This window comes from Poromitra crassiceps, assembly GCF_964638095.1.
Source record: "Poromitra crassiceps genome assembly, chromosome: 11".
Lineage (NCBI taxonomy): Eukaryota > Metazoa > Chordata > Actinopteri > Beryciformes > Melamphaidae > Poromitra > Poromitra crassiceps.
Window position 1 is genome coordinate 34,411,609 of NC_139643.1, and position 11,907 is coordinate 34,423,515.

General features: G+C 43.7%; 1 protein-coding gene across 1 annotated transcript; it reads right to left on the bottom strand.

The window, feature by feature from the left end:
• Positions 1 to 3,027: 3,027 nt before the first annotated feature.
• LOC310784772 (cell division cycle-associated 7-like protein) lies at positions 3,028 to 11,681 on the bottom strand. Its single transcript, XM_083645818.1, has 10 exons — positions 11,591 to 11,681; positions 9,911 to 10,060; positions 9,708 to 9,814; positions 8,951 to 9,149; positions 8,669 to 8,731; positions 8,093 to 8,266; positions 6,033 to 6,188; positions 5,273 to 5,422; positions 4,318 to 4,454; positions 3,028 to 4,066 (listed from the first exon to the last, which is right to left on the bottom strand). Exons 1-10 carry the CDS (start codon positions 11,606 to 11,608, stop codon positions 4,045 to 4,047), a joined length of 1,176 nt encoding a protein of 391 aa, XP_083501944.1. The 5' UTR covers positions 11,609 to 11,681; the 3' UTR covers positions 3,028 to 4,044.
• Between the last annotated feature and the right edge of the window lie 226 nt (positions 11,682 to 11,907).

An 11,907-nucleotide genomic window follows, 5' to 3' on the forward strand; every position in this document is an offset into this window, starting at 1 on the left:
TCTCTCTCCATCTCTGTAACTGCATCTTTAAGTGTCTGGCTGCAGCTGCATTGGCCAAGTAAAACAAAGAGGCATTTTGGCCAAAAACATTCGTTGGACTATTTACTGCTCTGCTGTCCATTTCTCCAAGACCATCTGAGCACAGCATGTGCAACGGAAACCAGGGCCTGAGAGAAAATACAATGACACAAACACAGTGTGCCCTATCATCAAGCTCTGATCTGATAATACCTCACTACAGATGGCACACATTGAGCCTGACACACTCGCTCCCTAACTCCTCCCTCCTCCTTATCACAGCTGTGTTGTGACAGCAGTGATGATAGAGGATATGCACTTGCTTAGGGGACAATTACTGCAAGAACCACTGTGTGTGTGTGTGTGTGTGTGTGTGTGTGTGTGTGTGTGTGTGTGTGTGTGTGTGTGTGTGTGTGTGTGTGTGTGTGTGTGTGTGTGTGTGTGTGTGTGTGTGTGTGTGCGTGCATGCGTGCATGTGTGTGTGTGTGTGTGTGCGCGCGTGCGTGCATGCATAACATTTCTATTTGTGTGTCACGTTATTGATTCTCAAATGGGAAAATGTATCTCCATGCTGGCTCTCCTCCACAGGCACAGTAGAGGTCAGGGTCAGCTGGAGCTCTGCGGCCCTGGAGCTGCTGGGGATTTAATGGCTTGCTCAAGGGCACTTCAGCAGGACGCATGCCAGCTGTCTGACTCCCGAGGATCAAACCTATGACCTTTGAGTTACAGGATGGGCTCTTCAACTACCAGCCAAAAACACTGCACAGCCAATATACCTCCTGTAGTCAGCAACTTTAACTCGTCATTTCTGCGTGGATGTGGGCCTACAAACTGCATCCAAGCAGTCGTGAAGGACAAAATAGCCACATGTAAACGTACCTACAGTCACAGACACTTTGAAGTGTTTGCAGCCAGGTCACTGTTTATGATGCTGCTGATGTGACACCACATTGTAGATCACGCATTCCTTTGTCATGTCACTCCTTTGAAGAGACAACCCTCTGAACCGCTTTAAGAAACACTCCTCGCGGCCTCTCCGGAGCACCCTCAAGGCATTTCTGTAGAGTTTTAAGTGTAACATGAGTTTGATCTACACAGTTAGTGTAATGTACATTTATATTGCGCTTCACTGTTCACTGTTGCTTTTGACCGTGCTCAAGGACCCTTTACAAACACGGGATAAAACAACTTTAATAAAGAGAGAATCATTCAAATAAATGAGAAAAAAAAGATTATAGGTCAAAAGCAACAGTGAAAAGATGCGTTTTGAGGGATTTTTTTTGTGGGGGGGGGGGTGACATATGAGCATTCTTACGCTGAAGAAGGCCTGTTTGGCTGAAACGTCCATTGCTGCTGTATTACCCAGATGATGGATTCAAACCTTTGAAAGGCTTCTAGTGTGCTGGCTGTTCTCTCCTTTCAGTCAATTGTTTTGTGCCTTAATTGCACCTGAGCTTTATCGATCGGTAATTGTGCTCACTACTACTGTGTTTGGACTGTACACAATGTAGCCTACATACACATTACACACGCCCGCGCGCGCACATGCACACAAACACAAATGAATCTTTAGTGTAGTACTGTGAGAACTTCCTGGCACAAAAGATTAACACACATCATAGTGCATCAAAGCTTTACCTGACAACTGGACTGGACAAATCACCTATTGACAGTTATCTTTCTCTTAATGTATGCAACAGTATCAATCACAGCCTAATAGCTACATATATATACACTTCACTCACTCACACACACACACACACACACACACGTATACACATCAGAGATGGGGACTTGACTTGAGATTTGAGACTTGTGAACATCATGTATTTCATTAAGGAAAGGTCTACTACTAATGTAAACTAATATGCTGGTAGGTAGTGTATGCTAATAAAGGAGTGAGGATAATGCAGTACATGCTTTGAATTCCTTCAGTTATAGCTATGCAGTGTTGTAAGGAGACCAGATGGCAGCAGATAGAACGCTCATCCATGAGACTTGACTTAGTCTAGCTCAAAGACTTGACTTGGATTTACACATCCTAATACACATACAGTATATACATAGGTAGATACATATACATACATGTAACTAGTACATTCCAGTTATGCAACTGCAGTACCTCTACAGCTCTAACACTCCCCCCCCCCCCCTAGCTCTAGTGACCTCTGCCTGCCATGACCCCTGCCATCCAGCTGAACTACCTGTCATTACACAAGATCAGCTGACCGGCCTGCTAGCCACCTCCAGACGTTTGACCTGGATCTGACCCCACTGTCACCTGGGAAAATACCACCAGGTACACAGCAGCTACACACACACACACACCTTGACTTATCTCATCTGACCCAGGCTCATTGCACCTTTAAAGGATCAATCTGGGTATTTTGGGAGCGCTGCTCCACCACATCCACACCCACGATCTAGGAAAATGATTCCCAGGTTGGAAACAACCACAAGTATCCTTTATGTTCCAGCAGATTAAACCAAATGTTAAACTAGACAAATAATTTGTAATGCCATACTTTATTAAAAAATCTTAAAGTGGGGCTGATAAGAATGCTCAGTTTCAGAAAACCAAACTTTAACTATTTTTTTAAACAGTAAAAAAAAAAAAAGGCTCATATCACATCCATAACATCACAGAATATAACCAGTTGCATTGGTTCTAGTGGACATCAAGAGCACAAATAAAATGTACAACTCCCCGATCTAGGAAAATGATTCCCAGGTTGGAAACAACCACAAGTATCCTTTATGTTCCAGCAGATTAAACCAAATGTTAAACTAGACAAATAATTTGTAATGCCATACTTTATTAAAAATCTTAAAGTGGGGCTGATAAGAATGCTGTTTCAGAAAACCAAACTTTAACTATTTTTTTAAACAGTAAAAAAAAAAAAGGCTCATATCACATCCATAACATCACAGAATATAACCAGTTGCATTGGTTCTAGTGGACATCAAGAGCACAAATAAAATGTACAACTCCCCGATCTAGGAAAATGATTCCCAGGTTGGAAACAACCACAAGTATCCTTTATGTTCCAGCAGATTAAACCAAATGTTAAACTAGACAAATAATTTGTAATGCCATACTTTATTAAAAATCTTAAAGTGGGGCTGATAAGAATGCTCAGTTTCAGAAAACCAAACTTTAACTATTTTTTTAAACAGTAAAAGAAAAAGGCTCGTATTACATCCATAACATCACAGAATATAACCAGTTGCATTGGTTCTAGTGGACATCAAGAGCACAAATAAAATGTACAACTCCCAAGACAAGAAGTGATTTTAGAGTAAAAACAAAATAAATCCCTGCATTTTATACAGCATTAAAATCAGAAAAGAACTGAAAAGAAAAAAAACATTTACAGTGTACACGGCAGCCAATTACATTGGCTAACATTAAGATAGAGATGAAGTAAAAAAAATATCTTTTTGCTTTTGTTTCTCTAGGCCAGAGGTTTTCAAAGTGGGAGGCGGGCCTCCCCAGGGGGACTCCAAGCAGTTTCAGGGGGGGCTCAATGAATGGAAGTGAAAAAGAATTACATTATTACATTAGTTATCAAAAGGAGATCACATAGAATAGCCTATAGTGATTCGGTTAAAGATAGATTCCGTAGTTTTGGGGATTTTTACTGTTTTTCCCACTTTCTTAGAGTCAGAAACAAATAAATGCCTTCTAGGCCTTTTTTTATGTATTTGGTGTAGTCTGACGTATGTCAAACAGCAATGTCAGGCTATCTTGGCTCAATTGTTGGGCGTCTATGGGATCAAATAACATCACCATTATCCCATAGGCAGCCAGGAATTGAGTGAGGAGGGGCACCTTTTCCCCAGCTTTGTCTGGGGGGGAGGCCCACAGTCTCAGACTTTGAAAACCCCTGCTCTAGTTTGAATAAGAAAGGCTTCTCTAAAACTAAATCTGTGCATTAAATGAGTAGCAAATGACTGTGCAGGAACAGAACAGTCTCCAGGTTCCAGCAGCACTTGGACGTTCTCCGCTCTCGTCTTCTCTGGACTCTACTCCAGGTCCTTCTGAATGCTGCGGTGGATAGATGGAAAGTTCAGTTAATTAAGGGTTTTCAAAGGTCATCAAAATTAATTATAGGAGACTCAACTCCATGCTTAATACACTAGTGCGCACACACACTGATTTGAAACTGTAAGCATAATATATATATTTTTTATAACCATCCTAGGATTTTCTCCTCATGTCAGTTTTAGGGAGATGCTGAAGCAAAACATCCCAGTCTCTGCTGTGTTGAACTGTACGCTGAGAGTGAGGGGACGTACCTGGCCAGGTACTCGTGGACGTTGTCGTGGCCGTTGTAGCGGGCCTGTCCCACCAGGATGCCGGTCGCACAGCGGCCCTCCTTCTTCCGACACAGGCTGCAGTTACACATCCCTCGGCAGAGGGGGCACCACCACGTCTGGAGAGAGTCAAACGGATTCAATCTCAATGCGGGTTGCCAACTGTCTCCACAAGTGAACCAATATTTTGGTTCCAAGTCCCTCCCACTCCAACATCTCCGAACAAGAAAACTGTGCCTTCATGTTGTACTCACTGCTATTTAAAGCAGGCATGGTATGAAGGCAATGTTACATTTCTGAAGTCAGAATCTAAAGTGGTCATCAGTAAGATTCTTGTTTGTTGGCAACATCTTTGGTGCCAAGTGGCCATTTTTGCACTGGAAATCAGTACCACGGTTACTGCTTCTAGTCATGTGAAACACTTCACTTCCTGTGCACCCCCCCCCCCCCCCATGATTTTTCCTATTGTTGTGCCAAAATTCCTACACCCTACGGAAATTATCATGGGGAAAATGTGCTTAATAAAATGACAAATAGACTAATAATGTATAGCCTGACAACTTCCAATCAATAATTATTTTCTTCCTTGGCACGCAAACAAGGTGAAGAGACGTCACCGGGAGAAACAATAAGTGTTGGAAAAAATTGGCACAGCACCAGAAAACAACGACCTGACAGCACTACTGAGTAGGAGGGAAAAAAGAACAGAAGGAAAAAGAAATTGCAGATTAGGCTGCTTTAAGTTTTCATGCTGTTAATACTGGTGCTTTATAACCCAATAGCCCTGTTTTGAATCATTATGCCCTTAGAACTTTTGCTTTTAGTGAAAAAAACAGCATCAACATCATCACTCATGTGTGTGTGTGTGTGTGTGTGTGTGTGTGTGTGTGTGTGTGTGTGTGTGTGTGTGTGCACGTGCGTCAGAGCGACAACTGACCGGGTCAAGCAGCACAGTGCGTACATCTTCTCCGTAGCGGTTCTTCAGGCATGGGTGGCAGAACTGACCTTTGACCCCCACACAAACACCGCTGCGACACACCGTCTTGGTGTCCAGAGTCTTCTGCCTGCACTGGTGACATGAGCTGCCCTGAAACACACAAACACACACACACACACTTAGGCCATGTTCACATTACAGGCAAATCGGATTTGCTGATAAAGTCATTAATCATCATTATCTTGATTGGTTTCCCAAATCTGATTTGGGAGTGTGTCCGCACTGCCACAAATCTGATTCTCAAGTCGGATCTGTGTGTCCAGACCTAAACAGCGTATCTGCATGGGTTGCTATGGTAACGATTGTGGGCGTCAGTAAATACGTACGTTGGTGACGTGGTTTTCATGCGCAGAAGCATTTGATGACGAGTTGCGAGTGACATTCAAATCAGATTTGGTGGATCTGTGCGTCCGCACTGAAGTCACATCAGTCGAAAGCAGATTGGAAACTACCTCCATATGTGGTTTGGGACAAGTGACACAAATCAGACTTGGAGCGTCCAGACTCATAAAACCAATCTGGATAAAGTCATTAATAGGTCACTAAAGTTCACAAATCAGATTTGGCCTACTAGTCTGAACATGGCCTTAGTGTGCATAGTCCACTACTGCAAACAATGGTGCCATGATCATGGCATACTTATACATAGCTAAAGAGAACATAACCAACAACAGCATTGAGAAGGTGTCATGTGACTCACGTTCTCTTTGTCCCAGATCTTGTCTTTGGCACGGTAGGCGATGTTGTCCAGCTCTTCCTCTGTGATGTCATCCACCGCCTTCACCACATACCGGCTCCTCTTGTAGCTGTGGCTCATCCTCTTTCTCCGGACGCCCTCCACTTGATCCTCGTCCACCTGCCCAAACACAGTTGCCAAATTGTAGGTAAACAACATTATTGCCTAGTAGCCCATTCTTCCCATTCTTTTTGTATTCCATGACTGTATATGACCATTTCTGACTGTGGGAAAGTGGGGGAAATTAAAATTCCCCAAAACTACGGTATCTCTGAACTATCAAATTTTTTTTTCAATATTTTATTTTACTTTTTCAGAACATAAAAAACCCAAAACAAGAACAGGAAAAAAGAAAAGAAAAAACATATATACCGTAGATACATTCGACATTACAATGCTACAAAATGGTGCTACCAGAAAATGTGCTTACAAAAAAATTAAAAAATAAATACTGTGCAAGGGAACCAAAAGAAAGTCAATTACCGCTCTTAGCCTGATCGAAATAGGTCAGGAACGGGTCCCAAATAACAAAAAATGTCCTTGAGGAATTTGTCCTCTGGAACCTGAGTCTCTCCATACGTATAACTGAGATCATGTCTGTCAGCCACAGCTGAAAAGAAGGTGGAGAGGAGGACTTCCATTCCTTCAGAATTAGTTTCTTGGCAACCGTCATTCCGTGTCAGAGATTGCTGCACAGCCGTTGGGAGGAGCTGAACTATCTCTTTAATGTAATAAAATGTAATAACTAATGGTGTAATTTTTTTTGCTGCAAAACCACGATGAATGCACCTATAAAAAGGTATGGTTTCCTTCTGCAGAAAAGATAGTCCATCACTGCATAACTCATAAATGTTCAGACAAGCTTAATATTTGGTTATTTGTGATCATGCTACAGTATATGCAAAGATATTGCCACATTTTCTTTCAAACTCATTTGGTTGTGGATGTCTGGATTTGGTACAGTTATAAGGCACTTGGTGCAGAGCTGTTTTGCAAACTGTTGACGTACAGGCGTAGACTAGAGGTAACTCTGCGTAGGAGGGTGCGTTCAGTTGCAGCTCTGCGTAGGAGGGTGCGTTCAGTTGCACGCTACTTCCTGCCTTGCTTTCGACAACATCAATCTGGCTTTGGCCTGCACTCTCACACAGTGGTAATCATTGTGGCTGCGCTGGCTGCTGCAAACGCCATGAAAAACACTCTGCTTGTATGATTTTTTTTTTTTTGAAATTCTGAATTTTATATTTTAGAAAACAGAATAGAGGCAATAGTCTGGAAACAAATATTTCTCCATACATTCAGGTGGTGTCTCGTCATAGACGCGTGGTCAATGGGTCAGCGTTGGGGAAATCCTCCCCTCCTCCCCCATGGCCACACACACACACGTTACCAGAAGTAACGTGACCGACTGTATCTATACTCCTACTTTGATTTTTCCATACTTATCCAGATGTGGAAATTACTCAAATCAAATTCCATACTGCGTAGGAAGGAACTGTCTGTCTACTGTAAATGTGAGTGCATGAGTGTGTGTCTATAGACGTCTGTACACAGTGTGAAGTGTGTTCAAACGCTGTGTCTGTATCATCTACCTCCACCAGTCTCCTTCTGTCTATAGGTTGAGGCGATGCCTCTTCATAGACGCTGGGATAGCTGGCTCAGCCTGGCTGAGGGCGTGGTCAAGGTGGGGTAAATCACCCGTTCTATCCATTCAGCAAAGTTAGAATTTAGCTGCTAGCCCAGCCCAGGCAGACACGATCGGGGATTTGACCACCGCAGTAAACGCACATCAGAACAGACGTCTTGTGTTCTGCTCTAGAATCCCCAAACCTGTAGTGTAGAGCCGCAGCACCTTCCTTTGGTGAGTCAGCCCATTGAGATATATGGGCGGTTTTACCCCACTCACGTGCCAGCCGTATAACATTTTGTGGGCGTTCCCACACATGCCCGACTGTCTCTATGGTCCTGTCTGTACCATCTACCTCCATCAGTCTCCTTATGTCTATGGTCCTGTCTGTATCATCTACCTCCACCAGTCTCCTTATGTCCATGGTCCTGGGGACTCGACCTCCTCGGTTGGGCGACTCGCTCCTTTGCTCCACCGCAAAGTTCTCAGGTGGGCGGGCTTTACGGGACGGGTTCCTCCTCTCCGACCCCTCCGCCGGCTCAAACTTGCGTTTCCGTGGTGTCGCTTTCTTCTTCTGCAGAGATGTGATGGGGATAGCGTTTGCGAAATCAGAACAAGTTAGTTTGCTGAAACAAATCAGGCTCAGTAACATTTTAATAGGTCAACAGGAGATTGTATGTAACGAATAAATAAAAACACTATAGTTATTACTAAATTAATTCTGACTAAATCACTATAAATTGCATAGAAATATATACTAAGCATTCTCTCATCTGGACGCACATGTATTCTAGGATTGAATCCCACCACAGCCTTTTCTACTGTGTTTCCTACTCCGCCATCATGGCCATCATCCCTTTACTTTGAACAATGACCGAATCTATATGGCCATTCTACACTATTGCCAGCAAAGTGTGAATATAGGAAAGGAAAGCATCCAGCACTGAGTTGTGTCCTTGTAAGTGTGTATACTCACTGGAGGGGTGTTGGGGGGAGTCAGCTCAGCCATGGTGCTCAGGTCAGCGAACAGCTTGGCCAGCTGAAAGACAACGGCACAGAGGACCACAGTCAAACGTGAGGGTAGATGACCAACTACACTGAGAAGTGAGAAACTCAGCATGGAGAGGAATAGATTGGAGGTTAATTTTGTTAAGGTATTTAAAAAAAGTGAGCTGACAATATATCTTATCTCAAGCTCTGGGAAGCTTTATTAAGATGTCACAAAATGGAGGGGCTACACGTTTTTAGGGGTTCTTACCATGGCTTTGTTCTCCTGGATGTTTCTGTCTCGCTTCCTCAGGCTCTGAGACAGGACCTCGTCTTCCTCCTTCTCCTCTTGCTCCTTCAGTTTCACCCTTTCATTGGTTCTCCTCAATGGGGGCGCAGTCATGACCAGCTTTTTGACCCTTTTCTCTGGGACTTCCTGTTTGGGGGTGGAGAGCCTTTTGATAGGAAACCTGAGAAGCAAAATCAAGTGAGAAGGTTGATTGGTCAGTCACTGGAGAAGCAGGCAAGAAATGCCATGAAACAGCCTTCTTGAAATACTGGTAGAGTTCGACTCTGCAGACGTTATCCCTATAGGTCCTTTGTCCACCAAACACCTTTTTGTACTTAACACATTTGTGTTGCTGCAAACTGTGAACAGAGATTAGATGTTATCATTATAATAATATTAAATGTATTGTAAATAATTTACAAACATGCATATAATCCACAGTATGTGACACCTTAATTGAAATACTGCAATATTGTCTCGAATCAAATGAATGAACTTTGGTTGGAGAATGCACAACAGCAGCACTCCATGAAAAATACCCAAGAAACTAATTCAGTGCGGTAAATACTGATGTGGTGGAGTTTACCCAACATAGGCATTGTCTAGACAGAAACTTATGGGAAAAGACAGTCATTCCCTTCAGTAAATTGAAACTGACTAAACCTGCGTGCTAGACTGGCCTAGAGATGAATCCTACAATCTCTCCTCACAGATGTCAGATGCACAGCTACACTCCTACCTCAAGGCCACACAAAGACTCCTCCTCTTGGGTGGCGGCGCCTCGTCGCCGTCAGAGTAGAAGCCCGTGTCCACGTCGCTGTCCTCCTCCTCCTCCAACTCCACCATCTGGAGAAGCCCAGCGAGAGAAAGCAAACAGACAGGTTGTTGCTTTGGCTGCAGATAGGAAACACATTACACCTGAAAATAGAGTCATCAGTAAACCTTTTGGACTGTAGTCTTCAGCCGTTTGCTGAACCTTCTCGCCTCTTGTTCCTCCTCATCGCTGAAGCCCTCGAACTCCTCCCCCTCGCTGTCAGAGTGGCTGAACAGATCAGCCAGCTCAGCAGTGATGTTGGACTTGAAACGCGGGGCCTGGAGGCAGACAGACAGTATATTGGTCGTCATCACATTAAACCAGGTTTGACAGAAAGGACGACACACATGCCTATGATTAAGGTTTTGTACTGGCAGCTTTAATTAAGCTAATTAACAAACATTAAGCAAAAGTTCTGCAGTGGGGATGCTGGGGCCTGGGGATGTCCTGTTTTGCAGGTCAGGTGTAAGAACGTCCCAGTTTAAAATATGGTTCATGTAGAATGATAAATATGCTTTTATTATGAAAGTTTCATATAAGGCCTATTCCAGAACATTATCCCTCAGACTGGAGGGTTTCTTTCATTCATTTTCACATTTGACAGCAGAGGGAGCACCATCCCAACTGTGGGAGTCCACGGCTGCTGACTGAATGTGGTTCAGCTGCCCCGCCCTGCAGCTTGCCAGAGTCCTGCTGTTCTGTGTTTATCCTGAGAGGAGCAAACCAAGATCTCAGCTACAGCTCAGGGGCTCGGTTGAGGGCAACAATAAATCAGAAAAGGGACTGAAAGCTCATGTAATTCCATGTTATTTTTGTGGGGTCCACTCCACTTATGATAAGGGTCATCTACATAGGAGAGTTTGGGTGCTGAGCTGTAACGAGAAACTCAAGAGCCTTTCAAGACTGTCAATTTTAAGATCTTACAATCTTGAATAGGATATACCAGCGTTTTGTTTGATTCAGGCGACTTTACGGCTGAACATTCAGAAAGGCCGTCACCCCACATCATGTCCCACTGGTTCAACTCTGCATGTTTGTAAGCACTAAGCAGCATAATAGGGCAGACACTCAGAAATCCTTCACTTCTTAGGGTGTCCTATTTTGGGATGAAATTGGTGACTGTCAAAAGTTTCCATCCCTGTACTCTGCATGCCCTCCTAGCTGACCTCTGACCTCCCCGGAAGGAGGAAAGCTAAAGACATTTTCACTACATTGATCCCTGTAGTAGTATTATTAGTATCATTATGGGATGGATTTCAATGGAAAGGTCACAGGTTGGTTGGATCCCTACACATCTCATTGAGCGACACTGAACTTGGTCAATCGCTCTAGATAAGAGCGTCACATATTTGCATACATGTAAATAATCCCCCGGGGGTGTGAAGGTCACATGTAGCCTAGTCTCAACGCCAGACCCGTGAGAGTTCTTAAAAGCAGTCTTTACGCTGATACACTACGTTACTAGCGCAGCGATTCAACGTAATATTTGAGTCTAGGGAGGGCCAGGAAGGACCTCCTGTGTAGTCCTGTGTGCCAAGACGGAAACCACGCAGACGCAGTAACGTTTATGAGTTACGGTATATCGTTATCTGGACTACAGCGAAAAGTAGCTCGCTGCTAGCCCACGAGCTCAATAAACGTAGCTTCACAATGGAGCAGCTGAGCTCGGCCAAGCTAACAAAACGTATTGTTAACAATATCCTGCTGCTCATTTTGGGTAACTGCCAATGGACTTTGCTTCCCCCAAAAAACTCACAGGAAAAAGTGAAACAGCATGTAGCCACTAGCCACCGTACTCGGCCACTTACCTTTGATCTTTTGGTCATTTTTTATCTCCTTTGCACGGCTAGTTTCGTTTCAACACAAAGTTTTGTCTGCTGCATGACACGAATGAATGAGTTGTGGTGGGTTTAAAAGACACCCGCAGCATGACTGTAGAAGCAGGGGTGCAGTCTTTGATACACTTTTGTGTCGATTTGTTGTTAAGTTAAAAACGTGTTTTTTCTTCTTTAGGTAGAATCGCCCGGAATATATAAAGGTTTCGCTAACTTTCGCGAAGACCACACAAGGTGCATTGTTGTGATAACGGGGTTCCCCCGTGTGTCTGTGAGCGGATTCTGGTGTC